Source organism: Giraffa tippelskirchi, chromosome 12, assembly GCF_054371585.1.
Source record: "Giraffa tippelskirchi isolate mGirTip1 chromosome 12, T2T-mGirTip1v1.2.pri, whole genome shotgun sequence".
In the NCBI taxonomy this organism is placed as follows: domain Eukaryota; kingdom Metazoa; phylum Chordata; class Mammalia; order Artiodactyla; family Giraffidae; genus Giraffa; species Giraffa tippelskirchi.
In genome coordinates, this window is record NC_137286.1 from 147,281,312 (window position 1) to 147,302,369 (window position 21,058).

General features: G+C 42.8%; 1 protein-coding gene across 1 annotated transcript in view; it reads left to right on the forward strand.

Moving 5' to 3' along the window:
• MYO16 (myosin XVI) overlaps positions 1-16,260 on the forward strand; it is a 467,123-nt gene extending 450,863 nt beyond the window's left edge. The window contains exon 35 of the mRNA XM_081547232.1: positions 11,906-16,260. Coding sequence (XP_081403358.1) covers positions 11,906-12,115 — 210 coding nt within the window. The 3' untranslated portion in view covers positions 12,116-16,260. The remainder of the gene's footprint in view (positions 1-11,905) is intronic.
• The last annotated feature ends 4,798 nt before the right edge of the window (positions 16,261-21,058 follow it).

The window sequence follows — 21,058 nt, forward strand, 5'->3', positions numbered from 1 at the left end:
AGATAACAGAGAATTAGAATATTGACGCCTGGGAACCTGGGCCCCAGACATTCTGACTTGTTAATTGTTCAGTCAGTTTGGTTCAGTCACTCGGTCCTGTCCGACTTTTGCGACCCCTTGGACTGCAGCACACTAGGCTTCCCTGTCCATCGCCAACTCCCGGAGCTTGCTCAAACTCATGTCCGTTGAGTCGGTGATGCCATCCAACCATCTCATCCCCTGTCGTCCCCTTCTCCTCCCGCCTTCAATCTTTCCCAGCATTAGGGTCTTTTCCAAGGAGTCAGCTCTTCGCATCAGGTGGCCAAAATATTGGAAATATTGAAACTCCAAAGTATTGGAGTTTCAGCATCAGTCCTTCCAATGAATATTCAGGGTTGATTTCCTTCAGGATTGATTGCTTTGACCTCCTTGCTTATCCAAGGGACTGTCAAGAGTCTTCTCCAACACCACAGTTCAAAAGCATCAATTCTTCAGCGCTCAGCTTTCTTTATAGTCCAACTCTCACCATCCATACATGACTATTGGAAAAACCATAGCTCTGACTAGATGGACCTTTGTTGGCAAAGTAATGTCTCTGCTTTTTAATATGCTGTCTAGGTTGGTCATAGCTTTTCTTCCAAGGAGCACGTGTCTTTTAATTTCATGGCCGCAATCAACATACGCAGTGATTTGGAGCCCCCCAAAAAATAAAGTCTCTCACTATTTCTATTGTTTCCCCATCTATTTGCCATGACGTGATGGGACCAGACACCATGATCTTAGTTTTCTGAATGTTGAGCTTTAAGCCAACTTTTTCACTCTCCTCTTTCACTTTCATCAAGAGGTTCTTTAGTTCTTTTTCGCTTTCTGGCATGAGGGTGGTGTCTTCTGTGTATCTGAGGTTATTGATGCTCTGTATATTAATGGGCGGAGAAGGCAATGGCACCCCACTCCAGTACTCTTGCCTGGAAAATCCCATGGACAGAGGAGCCTGGTAGGCTACAGTCCGTGGGGTCGCTAAGAGTCAGACACGACTGAGCGACTTCACTTTCACTTTTCCCTTTCATGCACTGGAGAAGGAAATGGCAACCCACTCCAATATTCTTGCCTGGAGAATCCCAGGGACGGTGGAGCCTGATGGGCTGCCGTCTATGGGGTCGCATAGAGTCGGACACGACTGAAGCGACTTAGCAGCAGCAGCAGCATATTAATGGGATCTGACAACTTTGACAGAAAAATTTAGGCTAAAGGAACTGAAAGTTTTCCATGGTGTTAAAACATAATCAGCCGACATCAGTGAAGGAATTTATTTTATGACCTTAGAAGACCTCCAGGGCTTGATTCTTTGCTGATCTCTTTGATTACACTATTATTTGAAACTGTCATTTCGTATTTCTGACTCTGCCAGAAATAGGTTCTAAAACAGATGAACTATGATATTGGGAAGAAGTGTCATGAAGTCAATGATATAAAAAGCCTAAATTTTGAAGCCCTAGTGGATTTAAATTAATTTTATACACTTGCAGGTGATTTTTATTGTCTATTTTGGGAAGGAGTCTCGATTAAAGAGGTTTGCTCTCTATGTTGCCAACTTTGGCAAAATCTTGTCTCTGTTTCTTCCTAATGCTTCCTGACATCTGTTTTCCTTTCCCTATTTTCTCTAGCGTCTGTACCCAATGATTTGCCGTGATTGTATCTTAAAGATGCTGTCACTCACCCCAGACATCGCACCCTGGCAGACCTAATGCCCACCTAATCCATTTCTTTTGAGGCACCTGGCTAGACTACATTTCCCAGCATCCTTGTGGTTGGGAGCTGTCATGTGACTGAGTTCTAGCCAATGGAAAAGGAGCCACAGTGATGTGTGCACTGCCCAGGCATGACCCCTACAAACCTCCCTTCAGCTGTGAGTGTTCCATTTCCTTTCCCATCCAAAAGCTGGCTACACAATATTCCAAGACCTTGGAAGATGCAAAGTACAGTCACAACAATACTGAGCAGAAATACCCATTTTAGCCTTAACATGAGCGATATACTTCTTTGGGGTCTGTCCGTTGGTATTTGTGGTTTGCCTGTTATAGATAGCAACTTGAGCAAAATACACTGATACCTTTTTTAAAAAAATTTACTTATTTTTTAATTGAAGGATAATTGCTTTACAGAATTTTGTTGTTTTCTGTCAAACATCAGATGGGTAATTTTTATCATTTATTTGGCCTAATGTTTTACATGTTGCTACTGAGAATTATTTATAGTGCTTAATTAAGTTTAACCTAATTAAGCACTAAAAATAATTAGTTTAACCTAATCTTTATAAGGTTAAATATTATAAAGTTAAATAATAAGTTTAACCTCCATTATTTAGCAATCTTATTCTTTAAGATAGTAAAAACCATGCCTGTTGATATCTTCTGATAATAGAATTGCTGGGATATTACTTATCAGACATTTTAATACAAAATAATGATCATTAGTGCCTCCACCAAGTCATACATATGTAAAACAGAAGCTTGCAGTTCTTAACAACTGGTCACTTAGAAATTCCTCAAAATCCATAGACTTGATTTTAAGCAGGGGCAAAATCAGCCCCCTATAATACACTGGGCGCCTTGGAGAAATGGTCTAACGCTTTCAAGACCTATCTGTGCTTTTCATAATTAGAAAGAATTGCCTGTCTTATCTCTCATTCTCAAGTGGGTGGCTCTGGTGGGTAGCTAGACTCGGGAGGGAGACTCGAGGTTGAGGACAGAGATTATTCCCCCATGCAGTAAGTTCACGGTCCATGGAGTTGCTAAACTATACCCTTTAGCTAATTATAGTTGATTTTAAAAATCTATTTGAATTGGGCTAAAGGTTTGACTAGCATTCAGTTTCATGAAGTGGTTTTTCTCACTCTTAATTATATTTAATATCATGACACACAGATTGTAATTGTTTCCAGAAAAAAATATTTTGAGAAATGAATAACTTAACAGGTAAGCTGTGCCCTGCAAACAAATGCAAGTGAAGATGCTGGCTATGTGAACCGTGGGGGTGAGTGTCCCTGGACTTGAACCCTCATCCTCTGGAGGCCGTGGAGTCCTTAGCTGCCATGGTTGAGACCTTTGCTTCACTTCCTTTCACACCTAGGTCTCACCTCCCTCCTCACTTCCATCTCCATTGCCAGCTTGGCACTCAGTCCCCAACTGCACACCGCGTGGCAGAGTGCTTCGCTGTCTCCTGTGTCTTTTGGTCACTGTCAGTGTAGACGTGGACAAAAGGATGGACACAACTCCTGATCCACTTGACTCAAGTAGCCTTTCTTCTTTTAGTGTCTGACTCATCCTTCCATTCCAAAACAAATCCCGCAGCCCAGTAGGAATTTCTTGGCCATACTGCCTTGGAATGAGTCACGTCTCTGCTGTATTCCAGCCATAGTCATTGTATCTGCAATTTATTGGCCAATTAATGCTGTGCTTCCTCATGACATTTTTGCGTTGATGTCCCGTTTAGGCATGTTCATCTAACTCTCTGAGTTTTACATCTTATCGTTCACTTTGAATGAAAGCCTCTTGAGGGAGCTGGTCATATTGTGTGCTTCTAAGTCCTGTAAACCCATCACAGCACTTTCTGTCTCGTAATTGCTGAAAGCATGTGCATTCACCAACTAGCAGACCAGAAAACCTTGGAAGTCAGCGTGATTAAGAAGGTTGACTAAACTCAATGTACTTGAATTTGAATCCAGATTCTACCACTGACTGGCAAAGTGAGTTTGGGCTTTAAAGATGAATTTCAACATCTATGAAAAGAGGGCTAACAATCCTTAACCTGCTTATTTCACATGGTTGTGAGATTTTACTAGGATAGCATGTGACTCTGTGATGACCGAGAGTGGTGAGATGGGGGGTGGGAGGAAGGCTCAAGGGGAAGGGGCTGTGTGTATACATATAGATGATTCACATGGTTGTATAGCAGAAACTAACACAACATTGTAAATATTCCAATTCAATTTTTTTTTCATTTTTAAAAGTTAAAAAAAGAATATACAACAAGATCACAAAGTTGATGTTTGAAATGGGCTTTTGAGAACTACAGAGCTTTCTATATCTGCGGGTACAAACTGGGGCTGTTACAGAGAAGATGCATCGAGTTACAGAGCACGTTCTGTAGTCGGACCGGTACATCTGATTAGACTGGCAGAGTCTGTGTGAAGATGAGTGATGATAAAGCTGCAGTAATTAGTGTGGTCAGGAAATACAGGTCTTTCTGTAACATGCTAAGGTGGGTGGACTTGCTGTTTAGGCTAGGGAAAGGCAGCAGCATTGAATATTTTTGAACAAGCAAAGTATATAAACAGATATCCCTTGAAGAGAGAAAATCCAGTAGATTGTTTGTCCTTAATAATACCTCCTGGTCCTTGCAGTGAGCCTCCCATATAATCCCAAGAAAAATATTTTTAAAGAAATTGTAGCACTCTTACTTTCTATGCTTCCAATAAAATGGATTTATGGTTTTCCATATATTCTCAGTATTTGAACCCATTACTATATGTCATTACTGTAAATGTGCACTAAATATATGTTATTAATTTTTGCTACAATCTTCTAGTCAGTTATACTGGTGCTGTCATGTTTTTTAAATGAACTGAGGTACGAGACTAGAGCTCATACAAAATCCGTACTCCGAAATGTCACAAATTAATTATATCATGAGATGTACAGTCATAAATTTCTATTTTATAACTGTCCATCAGTAAGAACAAACATGCATCTGCTCATCAGAGTCCATTTTTATTCTTAGCTATGAACTTAAAATTAGCTGCAAAATGCAAATAAATATCTGTGTAAATTATATTAACTGTGCTCCAATATAATATTACTTATATAAAAGTAAAGGAGAGTGGTTAATTTTTTTAAGAAGTCAACATTCGCAGCTAAGGTAGAAAGTTAGAATCCTCTGTTTCCTCACTGCCTGTTGTCCAGACACACTCTTATTTCCAATAGAATTTTTTCCTTTGAAGAGTTGTTTTCCCTTTTTTAACCCTTAGGCAAAAAAAAGGAAACAAAAGAGCAAGAATGAACTTAACTGGATGCTGTGTAAATGACTGTTTCTGAATTAAGAAGATCAACTCTTTTTCTGCCTAAAGGAGAAATGCTCTTTCTATTTCAGATTTTTTTTTTTACAAATTTTTAAAAAATGTATGGAGATATACACCCCTTTAATCAAAAACATTTTAAAAGGCATTTCATTTTAAGCCATATCATTGGGGTCTATTTAGGTAAACTTTGGTTTTACAAACTGATTTTCGAATTTCATTCTGTATGTTTTTCCTCCAACATCTTGTTAGCATGAGTGGAAATGGGATTTGCATTTGAAACACTAATATTCGCTATTCAGTCAGCCAAGCCGCTTCCTTCTCTTAATTTCCATAAATGTCAGTAAATGCCTCTTTTCACCTTTGGGTGAACAGTCAATAGGAAAATCAATTCTGTGACAAATGAACAGCAACATGATTTTACATATGAATTATTTAACAAAGGTTATTTTTATCCTAGAAGGGGAAGACTTAAGGTAAAAATCAGCAGCAAATTATTAATTTACATTTATTAATATTATTCATAAAAATGCATAGCCACAGGAAGTGAAGAAAATTTGAATCTCATTTTGTAATTAGTTCATGTCACAGGACTCTGTTAATGACACAATAGAAAACCATTAAAAATTAGTAAGTAGATAATATACGTAATAAACCTCATTAAGCCTTTACATCATGTTGTGTTTCCCTCTGGGTTGTGAGAGATTTTGTGGGGTTTTTTAACCCCTGACAGTAAGTGAGCAAACTATAAATACTTATACTTAGGGATACAGAAACTTGCAAGAAGTCAGTCTTTATATCACTTACATTCTGTCTTCATATCTAATTGGTATCTCCTATACAAAGCTGGGCACAATAAAGGACAGAAATGGTAGGGACCTAACAGAAGCAGAAGATATTACGAAGAGGTGGCAAGAATACACAGAAGAACTATACAAAAAAGATCTTCACAACCCAGATAATCACAATGGTGTGATCACTCACCTAGAGCCAGACATCCTGGAATGTGAAGTCAAGTGGGCCTTAGAAAGCATCACTACGAACAAAGCTAGTGGAGGTGATGGAATTCCAGTTGAGCTATTTCAAATCCTAAAAGATGATGCTGTGAAAGTGCGGCACTCAATATGTCAGCAAATTTGGAAAACTCAGCAGTGGCCACAGGTCTGGAAAAGGTCAGTTTTCATTCCAATCCCCAAGAAAGGCAATGCCAAAGAATGCTCAGACTACCGCACAATTGCACTCATCTCACATGCTAGTAAAGTAATGCTCAAAATTCTCCAAGCCAGGCTTCAGCAATACGCGAACCGTGAACTTCCAGATGTTCAAGCTAGTTTTAGAAAAGGCAGAAGAACCAGACATCAAATTGCCAACATCCACTGGATCATCAAAAAAGCAAGAGAGTTCCAGAAAAACATTTATTTCTGCTTTATTGACTATGCCAAATCCTTTGACTGTGTGGATCACAATAAACTGTGGAAAATTCTGAAAGAGATGGGAATACCAGACCACTTGACCTGCCTCTTGAGAAACCTGTATGCAGGTCAAGAAGCAACAGTTAGAACAGACTGGTTCCAAATAGGAAAAGGAGTAAGTCAAGGCTGTATACTGTCACCCTGCTTATTTAACTTATATGCAGAGTACATCATGAGAAACGCTGGGCTGGAGGAAGCACAAGCTGGAATCAAGATTGCCGGGAGAAATATCAATAACCTCAGATATGCAGATGACACCTCCCTTATGGCAGAAAGTGAAGAAGAACTAAAGAGCCTCTTGATGAAAGGGAAAGAGGAGAATGAAAAAGTTGGCTTAAAGCTCAACGTTCAGAAAACTAAGATCATGGCATCCGGTCCCATCACTTCCTGGGGTCCATGGGGCCGCAAAGAGGCAGACACGACTGAGTGCACACAAACGCACAAACACAGCCCTTGCTTCTGTTGTTTTAGTCACTCGGTCGTGTCCAACTCTCCTGTGACCCCATGGACTGTAGCCCACCAGGCTCCTTTGTCCACTGGTTTTCCCAGGCAAGAATACTGAAGATGGTTGCCATTTCCTTCTCCAGGGGATCTCCTGACCCAGGGATCAAACCCTTGTCTCCTGCATTGGCAGGTGGATTCTTTACCACTGAACCACCAGGGAAGACATTAGAAGACACAAAACAGTTTATAATTCTGAAGTTGGGGGTGGGGGGACTGAGTCTAGATTCACGTCTTACGTCTTACGTTTTTAAATACCAAATCAGCGAGATTTTCTCAAAAATGGGAAGAAAACATTGTTTTTAACACCTATACCAAATTGTCCAGGTCATATTCACCAGTGTCTTAGTTAGCACTATTTTCTTTTCTTTTCTTGTTGAAATTTCCTTTGGGAATTTTAGATTCACATGCAGTTGTCAGAAAGACTAAAGAGAGCCCAGTTTCTCCCAATGATATTTTTTTGGCTTTTATTGAAATGCAGTTGACTTCCTATACTACGTTAGTGTCAGGTGTAATTATATTTGCTATTTGCATATATTATGAAAGGATCACCATGTTAAGTCTAGCAACCATCTGTCCCCCATATAAAGTTATTAGTTTCACTATTTTCTAAGGATTTGTTTCAGTGAAGGAACCTTCTAGTTAAAAACCTGCTGAAACGAAGAGATTTTGTTCAAGGATGAGAATCCCAGCCCACAGGGAAATGGTTTCAGGATGTGATCATTCAGTATCAATTTAGAGTCCTGTATAAATCACAGTTATGTTATAAATCCAGTGTGTTACTCTTATTTTGAGGTCTTATGACTAAGGAAGGAAAAGACTATTTTATATTGTTTTCCTTGTTAGTCACTCAGTCATGTCCAACTCTTTGCATCCCCATGGACTGTAGCCCGCCAACCTCCTCTGTCCATGGGATTCTCCAGGCAAGAACATTGGAGTGAGTTGCCGTTCCCTTCTCCAGGGTATCTTCCCAACCCAGAAATCGTACCTGGGTCCCCTGCATTGCAGGAAGATTCTTTACCATCTGAGCTGGGCCACATATTCAAGTATTTTCATGTAACATCTAATTGAGTCATGAGGATGACCATCCCTAAATCTTCTGGCATGTTTTATAGAATAGTGTTTGCATGCAAAATCATTCTCTTTCACAACCAGAAGGCAAGAGTTGTAGCTGTGAAAGTAAGAATTGTTCACACCCAGGAATCCCTGGGTTCTATGTGATACCACCTCTGGGCTCCACGAAAATGACGAACGCCCTGTTTTTAAAGAAACTTCTAGACATGTCAATCACGTAATCATGTAAGACATTATAGAATAGTGCAAACACTATTCTATAAAACAACCCAGAAGGTTTTGGGATTTTCTCAAGTCAAGCAGTTATTAGAAGCAATGACACAGTCATAACGGCCCACATTCACAGAGCACTCATTATGTTTTTAGGGCACCCGAGTAGCCCGTACCTGTCCTTTTGAGGTGTGATTGCTGGGAAGCCAACGCACTTTCTCCAGCTTACACAGCCATCAGGCGGCAGACTCAGGATTCCCCAGACTCCCTGGCTACGGAGTCCTGGTTTGTCAACCATCCCATCCCTGCTGATACCAGAGTCCAAATCCCCGTGGGTGTGTGATTCCCTGTTAGAGAATGAAGTCCAGTGTCACAACGGGTGCTTGTCTGCATCAGGCCCCGTGAAAACGCCTACCCCAGTCTTTTCTTCCCCTTTCCTACTGATGCCCCCTCATTCTTCAAAATCAGATCAAAAGTTCCCACCTCTGTGAAGACTTTCCAGACCTTCCTTCATAGAGCCCCTTTCCCCAGGGAAACGGTAAAAACAAAGAAAAGAAAACTTAATAACAAGAGTCAGACTCTTGTTGACTCCTCTATCTCCACGCCACGTGCAGCGTGTTAAGACGCTTACGTGATTGACATGTCTAGAAGTTTCTTTAAAAACAGAGCGTTCGTCATTTTCATGGAGCCCAGAGGCGGTGCCACGTAGAACCCGGGGGTTCCTGGGTGTGGAACAATTCTTACTTTCCCAGCTACAACTCTTGCCTTCTGGTTCTGGGAAAGAGAATGATTTTCTGTGCAAACACTATTTTATAAAACATGCCAGATAAGAAAATAAGTGAGGAAGTAGCTGTCTGACGTGGTGGCGTGGATTGGAGATATGTCTTTTACAGCAGTGAGAAACAAGATTTAATTTAAAGGACACCAATACGCCATCCTTTATCCTCCAAACCCGTCAGGATGAGTGAGACCTGGAGTGATGCCAGCGGACTCCAGGTTCCCAGAACCATCAGCATCCTTAAGCCCCGGGGTCACTTCTCTTCCTGGAAAGACATGGGTCCCTTTCAACACTGAAGCTAAAATTTTACAAAGCCATTATTGGCTTTTTAATGATAATACTTGTATTATTCTCTATCATTAATGATATTACTTGTGAAATATCAAATAATGATATGAGAAGTTATAAGAGTTTTTGTTACTACCAATAGGACATGGAATTTAAAGAATCATAAAGCAGTGATTTAGACGTTTTTACCGTGCTGGATAGCATTGCAGATACTTTTTATTCCTCATGTATTGCTTGGCCACCATGTAAATAACATTCATAGTTGCATTTGTTCGCTATTCTAAAACATTAAAGACCCTTCACTGTCACAAATACCACCTTTGTGCCTCATAGCCTGATGCATTTAATAAATCTAAATAAATCAGGTTACGGATCATTAGACAGGGCGCCCTGTTGTCATCTTCTGGTCTTCTGTTTATTGTCTCACGGGTCATAATTTTAAAACGCCCTCTGAACTTCACTGTGTTGAAAGTAGTGACCTATCACTTGTCCTTACACAGAATTTTAACCTTCATGTAAGATATAACCTGTGAAGATTCGTTGTGTTTTTTTTTAAACTGAAGATCAATAATGTTAATATTTTAGCATCCCACTTATGACATTCTGGCAACTATCTTTCTATAGCTATTAGATTTTACTCAATACCTATTAATCTCTGTGATACAGAATCAAGTTCCATGGGATCTCTCAATAAAGAGGGTTTATTCTGAGCATTAGTTGATTATTGCAAACATCAGTCAGATTTTTTGCTTATCAAGGAAACATAGAAAGCTCTTGGTGCTTGATTCAAAGATGGTGTTCTTCTGTACCCACTACATTATTCAAGACATCGATACACTCATTAAGAAAGTGCTTTCTAATGCTTTGTGTGTATAGGTTTCACCTTTTATAACGTGCTTGGGAATTCAGATATTTTTAGTAAACGTTGAGAAGCTTTGAAAGGAGAGAGAGCACTTTTTTTTTTTTCCACTGAAGCAATGACTCAGGGGATTTAGGACATTTTGTGTCAAAATCCCTCCCCACAAGCCTAACTCAGATCAGCTGCCGCTGCAAGTCCCTCTCACAGGTCAGGGAGTGTCTGGAGTCGCTCAGTCTCTCCGTCCTCCCTGTTAGGAAGGGCTCAGCTGAGGGTCACACCTCGCCCAGCTCGTCTGTATCTGTGCTCATTATGATAAGCTGCTGAAAAGAGTTTCGGATTGAGATGAGCTATAGAACGGAGGTATTTTGTGCTCAATAGGAGGAGAGGTGTGTGGTCACACCAGCATGAAAGCAAACACAGCACACGCCAGCCGGCCGCAGAGGAGGAGCAGTGCCAGCTGCTGGGTGGAGATGTGGGCTCTCTTAGGCGCTACTCCGTTTCCTTAGGACCTGGCCTTCATTTACATATATGTTCACCTGGACATGTATTCACCTATATATCCACGTATATGTTCACCTATATATATGTATGTTCACCTAGACGTATATTCACCTATATGCCCACATATATATTAGCCTATATATATATGTTCACCTAGATATATATAGCTTCTCCTGTATATATGTATTCACCTATACATATATATATATATATATATATCGCACCTTACTTTCTTTTAGGTTAATTGAAATTTATTATTTCATATTAATTTGTTAATTTCACACTCTATCATTATTCTTTTTGTACATTCACTAGAAAATAAAGCATGAATCTTGATTTATTTCATCATCGTTGTTGTTGTTTCGACTCTTTGCGACCCCATGGACTGTAGCCCACCAGGCTCCTCTGTCCACAGGATTCTCCAGGCAAGAATACTGGAGTGAGTTGCCATGCCCTTCTCCAGGGGATCTTCCTGACTCAGGGATCGAACCTGTGTCTCCTGCATTGCAGGTGGATTCTTTACCACTGAGCCACCAGGGAAACCCTAACTTCATCTTAAGTTGTTTTAATTTTGTCTTTTTCCTAATACTGCTAGAACCTCAGAACCTCTGAGCTCCACGTGATCCCTCCTGATTTTTGCGGCTATTGTTGGCACATTGTTCTACATACAACTTAGAAGTCTGTAACATTGCAAACACTTAGGTTTACTTAACTTACGTTTACCCATGGATTTAATTCCAGGGTCCTGACTTCCCTCTTCAATTTCCATTTCTTTCGTCTTGCCTGTTTTGTTAAGGTTCACGAAACAGGCAAGACTCGTGATAGGGAAACTTCCTAGTTCTTGTTTGTCCAAACACATTTTTTATTTCACCTTCAGTTTTAAGGGACATTTGTATTGAGTCTAGAATCCGAGGTTGAATTTCTTTCTGTACTTTAACCTGTGATGCATTGTTTTCTGGCTTCCGGGGCTGCTGTTTAGAAGTCAGCTGCTCCGTAGGATGCCATTTCCCAGGGCAGCCGAGCTGGGAGGGGCTCCGGCGGGTTGGGGTGGGGGGGTGCTCCAAATTTCTCTCCAGCCGGCGGAGCCCTGGCGTCTGGCGCTGACCCTGCCCGTCTGCCTCTTCCGCAGTGTCCGATGCTCCTCAGTTTTCCTGCGTTCCTCCCCCCAGGTTATCCACCAGCTGAGGCTGTCGGAGAACGAGAGCGTGGCCCTGCGGGAGCTCCTGGACTGGAGACGGAGACTCTGCGAGGAGCGGGGGGACTGGCCCCGGATCCTGCCCCCCAGGGAGCCCCGGGCGCCTCCCCCACCTCCGTGCAGGAAGCCCGAGGGGGCCCCCTGCCGCAGGCTGCCCCCCGAGTTCTGGGACTCCACCCTGTGACGGCCCCCTGCAGACTCACGGGGCGAAACCGCCCGAGGGTGCCAAGGTCACGGACAGAGGCTGCCCGGACACAAGCCAGGGGCTCTCTGCACAGCCGCACAAAAGCACAGACAGCCCGGTCAAATGCTCGCGGTTCCCTGGGGGTGTGTGTGTGTGTGTGTGTGTGTGTGTGTGTGTGTGTGTGTGTGTGTGTGTGTGTGTGTGTGTGTGTGTGTGTGTGTGTGTGTGTGTGTGTGTGTGTGTGTGTGTGTGTGTGTGTGTGTGTGTGTGTGTGTGTGTGTGTGTGTGTGTGTGTGTGTGTGTGTGTGTGTGTGTGTGTGTGTGTGTGTGTGTGTGTGTGTGTGTGTGTGTGTGTGTGTGTGTGTGTGTGTGTGTGTGTGTGTGTGTGTGTGTGTGTGTGTGTGTGTGTGTGTGTGTGTGTGTGTGTGTGTGTGTGTGTGTGTGTGTGTGCGCGCGCGCGCTCTCGCCCGTTCTGCGGGGATACACTCTGGTCTCCAGGCTCCGTGGTCCTCGGCCGTGCTACCCCGAGGTGGTGACGGAAAGGCCAGGCCCAGCGTGGACCGCAGGGGAGGGTGGGGGAGAGGGCGGCCCTCGCCGGACACCGGTGTTCATACAGTCCGACTGCGCGTTTCTTGTCCTCCGGTCGTCTGCCTCTCATGCGCTCTCCAGGACATAGGGTTTATTTCTGTGTAGGTGTTTGTGTTTTATGGGAATTACAATCCTGATAATGATTCACATGTTTGTTACTGTATTTTATAATTTCATGCCATGGGTGGTGCTCCCTTTCTTCAAAATACAGAGTTGAAAAAATCATTTCTAGATTTTTTTTTTATACATACCTTTTTTTTTTTTAATGTAAAGTACCTGAAATTCCCGGGACCCTGTTACTGTTTGAGCTTCGCCGTGGAAGCTCTGTCTACTTACAGCTCGAGTCCGATGTCTTGTGTTTCGTTCATTGATCAGGAGACGGCTCCTTCCCGTGCTCTGGCACATGGATGGTGAGCTGTTTATTGAAATCTCATCCTCTGACTTCAGTGGGGATTACAGGAAATTACGCACCTCTCTTTAATGAGTGCGGCTTCAGAATCGTGGCTGGGGAGGTGTGCAGGGGACACAGCCGTTCAAAGGTCTCCACGGTACTGGCAAGCGGGCTGAGATTTGCTGGTCTGAGCAGAGATGAGGCACAAGACTCTGGTCCTCTCTGAGCACCGCTGTCCGGCTCACCCCCGCTAGATCCCGCCCCTCCGTGAGGCGCCCGCCTGGCTCCTCCGTGGCTTCTGCTGGCTTCTGACCATCGTGTCTTGCACCTTGGAACTTTTATTCATACCAGCCTTTACAAAGTTATTGTGCCAATAAAGGGGTGCAACTCTGTTCTTCTGCGGTGTGGTGTATGTGCTGTTGTCGTTTTCCACGGCTGCTTTTGCTTCCTGATCAGTGGGGGCAAGGAGACCCCCCCTTTATGCATTCTTCTCACAGCATTTTGCAAACTTCAGAATCAATGGAGTTTTTGTTTGTTTGTGTTACAGGTGTTTTGATGTGGACAGTTTTAAAAGTCTTCATTGAATTTGTTGCAATACTGCTTCCGTTTTATGTTTTTTGGGGGGCGGTGTTGGCCCCAAGGCATGTGGAATCTTAGCTCCCCGACCAGGGATCAAACCAGCACCCCCTGCGTCGGAAGGTGAACTCTTAACCACTGGGCCACCAGGGAAGTGCCCTGGTTTGTTTTAAGAGATTTTTATGGTTATTCATATAAAACTACTAGATAGGCCTACCTTCAGTTATAGGCATAGTATGTTGATTATATGGGAATAATAATAGGCAAGTAAATCAGGAGAGGCCTTCCCTTGAAAGACAGCCTGTGTACTCACGGACCGCACACCGAGTGGAGGAGACCACGCGGAGAAGCTCCTGGGTGCGGCAGGAGACTGAGGAAGCTGGCGGGCTGAGCGTTTCCTGGGTTTCCTGGGAAGGAATGCAGAGGCAAGGCATGCACGTCTAAAACTGACAGGTTCGGAGGATTTCGGGGGCCCTCAGGTGCCGAGGCTGCCCCTGGTTGTCGCCTGCTGGCCCCAAGCAGGGGCACAGTGGTCTGGAGTCGGGGGATGGGAAAGGGGGTGGAGTCTGGGGTGGTCTTGATTGTTTTCTGTTCCTGGGACTTGGGCGGCCCCGGAAGGGACCGTTCCTCCGGCCTCGGCCAAGCGCAGATGCGGAAGCATCGGAACGCAGAGGATTAAAGCCGGAGTTGAGACATGGGTAAGAGGCACCAGGACCGATGACATCTATCCAACAACCTCGGGGGATGTCACCCCCCACTCCCCTCTCTCGCCTCACACTTTCCCTGACAGCCGCCTTCCGAACCTCAGCCTCTGACAACAGAGACCCCAACTCTCCTTGATACACAGGCTTCCCTAGCCGCACCTTCACACGGAAGGCACTCCATGCCCCTGGTCGGATTAAAGGGGTGAACTGGATCTCTGCCCCTAACACATGGTGTTTTTATTTAGACCAGAGCAAAGAGTGAACATTCCACCTGTGAGAACTTGTTTCAAATGTGGTAGAGCCCTTGCTGTGACTGTTTCAGCTACTTTGCATGCGGTATTCCAATCCTGACACTGACCTATACCTTCCTGATAATTCTCATCATCTGAGTATTGACCCTGAACTGAAGCTCAGAACTTTAAGGGCGCTGTCAGAATATAAAACCTTCATCTTCACGGTTCAAAACCCCAGGCCATTTGAACGTGATATACTGAAACTCTACTTATTGTAAGGAAGTCTATCTCAAGAAGCTTCATTAATGGTCTTTTGGAGGCCACACTGTTGCTGCAGCTCTGGTGGAGACCTGTGACAGGGGACCTGTACATGAAGCTAGCCTCCCAGGAGCCTGTGGATCCAAATGACACGCTGTCTGTTCTATTAACCTGGTCACAGTTTACCACTCGTGTAATTACAATCTGATCCTGACCATCACCTACTCAGGGTACCTCGAGTGATGCAATAATAAATATTTAATATCTAGTAATCCTTCTGCGCTGAAGAATTGATGCTTTTGAACTGTGGTGTTGGAGAAGACTCTTGAGAGTCCCTTGGACTGCAAGGACATCCAATCAATCCATCCTAAAGGAGATCAGTCCTGGGTGTCCATTGGAGAGACTGATACTGAAGCTGAAACTCCAATATTTTGGCCACCTGATGTGAAGAACTGACTCATTGGAAAAGACCCTGATGCTGGGAAAGAGTGAAGGCGGGAGGAGAAGGGGACGACAGAGGATGAGATGGTTGGATGGCATCACCGACTCGATGGACATGAGTTTGGGTAAACTCTGGGAGTTGGTGATGGACAGGGAGGCCTAGCGTGCTGTGGTTCATGGGGTCACAGAGAGTCGGACACGACTGAACTGAACTGAACTGAATCCTTTTGTGTCATCTAAGGGCATTCATCTTCTACAGCTAAAGGCCAAACCCCTTGAAGATTTTCTAAAACAGTCTCCTGACTCAGTCAGTACAAGTCTTCTCCACACAGTGAAGAGATTTCAGTGTTCATCACTACCCTACACCCAGCGAATCGTCCTGCGCCACTTACGTGATGGAAAAATCAGCCAAGATGCAAAGCATTCATAGCCACAAGAGGATTATTAATAACAAAACTAATAGTTGTAATAATATGAGATAAAGTCCGAGTCTAGGGGGGTATTAAAGGTACTCGCAAAGTGGTTCTCTAGCAATTACAGCGTTGTCAGGATAATAAACAGGGGTGCTATGCTGGGTAATAAAGCACAGAATGTTATTCCACATAAGCAAGATTTCAACATATATGTGTGTTTGCAGTATATTTAATGATGGTATTTTAATTGCTATCAGACCATAAGGTATGAATTATGATATATGATCAGGCCTGAGACCTTATGTTTAGCAATATAATTGGTATGAATTATTACCCTGTGTTCAAACACTGCCCAGCCTTATTGCTTTAAAGAAATGCTTTATGAGAGGGCTCTAAAAGCTACTATCAAAATGTTCATAGTGGGTTAAAATGATTTAAAATGTATTTTCTACAGTGGAAAAATATATCATTAGTATTCTTAAATAGTGGTATGTAATTTAGTAGAATTATGCTACCCAATAAAAGCAACAGCCAATTAAAATCCTAGATTTGTAAATGAACTTCACATAAGAACATTACAGAACTTGGACAAAACGTATATTATGAATTCCACGGTCCAGAATGTTGGATACATTTCTGGGAAGTTCTATTCCTGCCCATTTTTAGCCAGACATCAAATGCAAGTCCAATCATGAAAAAGAGCACTAGGTTGTTACATCATAACATTTGGGCCCTGCCTGGCAGTCCAGCGCTTAAAACGGGGCTCTCAGTGCAGGAGCCACAAGTTCAGTTCCTGGTTGGGGGACTAAGATCCCACAAGTCGTATGGCAAGTCCCACGTTCCACAGCGGGACACATTGCACCGCTAAAGTGAAAGCCCCTCAGTTGTGTCTGACTCTCGGCAAACCCATGGACTGTAGCCACCAGGCTCCTCTGTCCACGGTATTCTCCAGGCAAGAATACTGAAGTGAGTTGCCATTTCCTCCTCCAGGGGATCTTCGGAACCCAGGGACTGAGCCCAGGTCTCCTGCACTGCAGGCTGACCTTTAACCCTCTGAGCCACCACGGAAGCCCTAATTTTGTTTCAAGTTTTACATGTATGCCTTTAGTTAGAAGTTTAAAAGTTTGATTTTTATTTTGATTCTCATTGGGAAATTTTCAACAAAAATCATTCAAAGCTTGAAAAAAAAAGTGTTCCAAGTAAAAGTTTGATGTAATTTTATTACATTTTTCAAAGCTGTACATAAAAATCCAGATAATGGGGATGAAAGCTATTATATTTCTATTTATTGTGCAATGGTATGTACTCCACAATGTTCATGGTTTCCCAAAACATTAGCACTGCTTCCAAAAAGCTGAAAAATATATTCTTCATCCCTATTGTACTTCTTTTACATCTTATTCATAAGCAGTGACTTTATCAAACAAATCCTACAATGTTCTAGGAACCCTGTGAGTTACAAAGTTACCCACCTAGCAAGGGGTTGTAGCATGCTGAGTTACAGCCTGGAAGAATTACCTTTGTGGTCTTTCTCTTTACCTAAGTACAACAGACCCCTGGGATGTTCCATTATTGTGGTTTCAGTAAGTTTCTCAGAAACCCAGAGGATGCTTTGTAAAACTTTACAGATGACACTTTCAAAGGATAAGTCTTAATAGATTGCCTATAACATTTCTATCACCTGTTCTAATTTCTCAGATGACTTTTCAGTTTTTTTTAAATCTATTTATACCTAAAATAGCAATTTTGTATGACCTGACAGCACAATAGCATCTGAATTTTATGTTGTTTACTGGATCGTTACAATGGCAGAAGAAAATCTTGATGTCTTCTCACAAGAAAATATCAAAGGTGGATAAACCTATGCATTTATTTCAATTGTTGTTTTATAATAGGAATGCATCAGATGTGTCTTCTCTCTCCTTTGAATTAATCATCGACAGACATCCAGGCCTGTCTGCTTGCTCTCATTTTCCTATAGCCCTGGGGAGCGGATTTGCTTCAAAAGAAGGCTCCAGAGCTGGCCCAGATGACACTCTCCTGATGTCACCACTTAGCCTCTAAAGAAAATGAAGAAGAATGCGACTATTGATACATTCCAAGGGAGAAGATCAAAGCTCTAAAGAAAAATGGAATAATACCAAACTCGGTTGGAGGTTTTGATCTTTGAAGACTTCCACAAACTAAGAGAAAGAGATCCCTGATCTAAAACAATGAGGGGAGAAGTGTGTAAAGTGTGTGTAAACTCACATCACGTGAGTTTGTTCTCATTGAACCTATCTTGGGGGCTCTATTAAGCTGAATTCTGTCAATCCAGGTCTCGTATGATAATCAGGAGAGCTGGTCCACCCAGCAGAGTCCCTAATGGGGTTCACCCACATTATTGTTGAATAACATAAGCAACCTTAATAATAACAAATGGAGCATTTTTGGAATACTTTTGTATATAGTGAAGTCACTCAGTCGTGTCCGACTCTTTGCAACCCCATGGACTGTAGCCCGCCAGGCTCCTCTGTCCTTGAGATTCTCCAGGCAAGAATACTGGAGTGGGTTGCCATGCCCTCCTCCAGGGGATCTTCCCAACCCAGGGATTGAACTCGGGTCACCATCATTGTAGGCAGATGCTTTACCCTCTGAGCCCTGTATATACATTTCTGTTGTAGGGGAAAGGATTCTTCAGAAAATTCTGCGTTTGGAGAACTGTTGTGATTCCCTTGGGCCTCAGAGCTGTTATAAGAAGATAACGTTCCATATTTTCACAAGCAGGATAACTTTCCAAGGAAGAGAGAAGAGAAGCAGCTGGAAATCCACATGGCTGTGATCTCAGCTCTTGAAGGTTGTCAAGGGCAGGGCCGAAGGGAATTTGAGGTGCCACTGCCTCATTGCTGGGCACCAAAAATGCCTACCTTCCAGCCCCAGGTAAAAGGCAAACCCTCCAGAGCCAGAATGCTTAACACCCAGATGCCCAAACGCCAGAAGTTTGCTCACAGTGACTCTAAGAAAAAACTCATTAAAGGTCCAAGACGCTACATCCCCGAATTTTGCTCCTGGCAGTAGGCGTTTGGCCCTAGCGAGGAGTTGTCTCATTTGAGTCTCCAGTCCTACATATGTCTTTGGCTCAAGTTGGCTATCTCAGGGGTCCCCACCCTCTAGGATCCAATGCCTGACGATTTGAGGTGGAGCTGATGTAATAATAACAGAAATAAAGTGCACATCAAATGTAGTGTGCTTGAGTCATCCTGAAAACACGCCTCCACCACCCCTGGTCCATGGAAAAGCTGTCGTCCATCAAACCAGCCCCTGGTAGTGCCAGAAAGGGCCAAGACCCCTGGAACAGATGAAAAACAACTTACTGGCTTCACATGCTGACCCTGTATTTCTTAGAAAGAAATGGCAGCCCACTACAATGGTCCTGCCTGGAGAATCCCACGGACAGAGGAGCCTGGCGGGCTGCAGTCCACGGGGTCACAGAGAGTCAGACACGACTGAGCGACTCAGCAGCACCCCTCACTGTGGTGTCTCAGTGACTGTCATCTCAGTGTTTAGCGAGCCCTGAGGAAGAGGAGTCGCAATTCAATCCCCTGGAACAAAAACAGCCTTAAAGTATGTAAAATATGCAGTGAACTCGAATGCTCCCAAAGCCTTCATTACTCAGAAGGGCCTCACTCCCATGACTCAGCTTTAAGGGTTTGCTATTAATTACAGTGTACCTGCCCCCTGAAGGATTTCTCCATTTTTTATCATTCTGAAGCTTAAGCACTCAGGACTCACACATTTCAAATCATCCTTTACCCTCACTTGGCAGAATGATGTCACCAAAAATTTTCCTCCAGGCAAAACAGGAGGCTGAGAGTTACCATCTGCATTAGACACAAACCCGTAAGTCTCCATACCTCTGTTCTCATAGGAAGCACCTCATTCCTCATTCCAAAACATCTCCCTAGGCAAAAGTGTCCACTAAAACTCTTAATTTCTATGCAGGTACTTTTCAGTCTGGCTTCAGAAAGAGTCAATAATGAAAAAAAACAGTCAAAATTTTTTTGCATGAGTATTTCTAATAATCGTTGCTTCCTTTCACTCTGATTTTGAGGACCGTAATCCTTCTACAGGGGGCTTCCCAGATGGCTCAGTGGTAAACAATCTGCCTGACAATGCAAGAGACACAGAAGACTCAGGTTCAATCTCTGGGTCAGGAAGATCCCCTGGAGGAGGAAATGGCAACCCACTTCAGGATTCTTGCCTGGAGAATCCCATGGACAGAGGAGTCTGGTGTCCTACTGTCTACGGGTTCACAAACAATCGAACACGACTGAATCAACTTAGCACACACACATAAACATAATAAACCTGAGTATCTTTTCTACCTCTGAGTATCTTTTCTGCATAATTTTGACACATTTAAGTGTTTTACATATTAAAAAATAAAATTTAATCAAAATAATAAAAAATAAATATTGAAATTAAATGTAGTTGCAAATTAACCAAGATGCATGTCAAAATAATGCATCAGCTTAGTCTCTCAGTCATGCCTGACTCTGTGGGACCCTGTGGACTGTAGCCCACCAGGCTCCTCTGTCTGTGGAATTTTCCAGGCAAGAGTACTGGAGTGGGTTCACTTCCTCCTCCAATCAAAATAACAGCGTAATCATATATTAAAGAAATTAATTCAGGTAACTTTTCAATGAGTAGTTTGTACAAAGATGAAAAGAATTTCAAAGAAAACTTGAACTTTACTTACCAACTTTGTTTATAACTTGGTATCATAAAAATAATTCTGAACCTACTTTGCTTTATGATAGAATCAGCCAAATGAGTTGACATGTTAATGTTAATGGGAGCCATAGAGAAACGTGAGGAAGAATTCTGTGGTTTAAGATTCGGTTTTGTTTTCAGAATAAAACAGAAAAAATCCCAACCCAGCTCTATCCACTGAAAGCACCTTAACACACGCTGTCAGCAGTGAGGACAGGGAGCACATAGACCTAGGTTTCTAACTGGTAAATGTCACCTCTGGGGCAGAGAGACTAGTGAGCCTGGGTGGTCTGGGGTGATAGGAACACAAGGAAGCAGGCACATCAACACAAAACAGGAGCTGGCTTGAAAAGGAATCCCGTGGACCAAATCTGAGGCTCTTCTGTTGTAGTTATAAGAGGAACACTACAAGGAATGATACAGACCATTTATATTTTAAACAAATAGAAGGAAAAATTTAAACCTAAAAAAAAGAAAAGTAACCTGACTAATCACAAGAGGCAGGACCTGAAACATCAATAAACAAGCCCAAGGCGTTGTCCATTAAAAGCCTAAATTAAAAATATCAGAAGTCATAGCAAATAGAG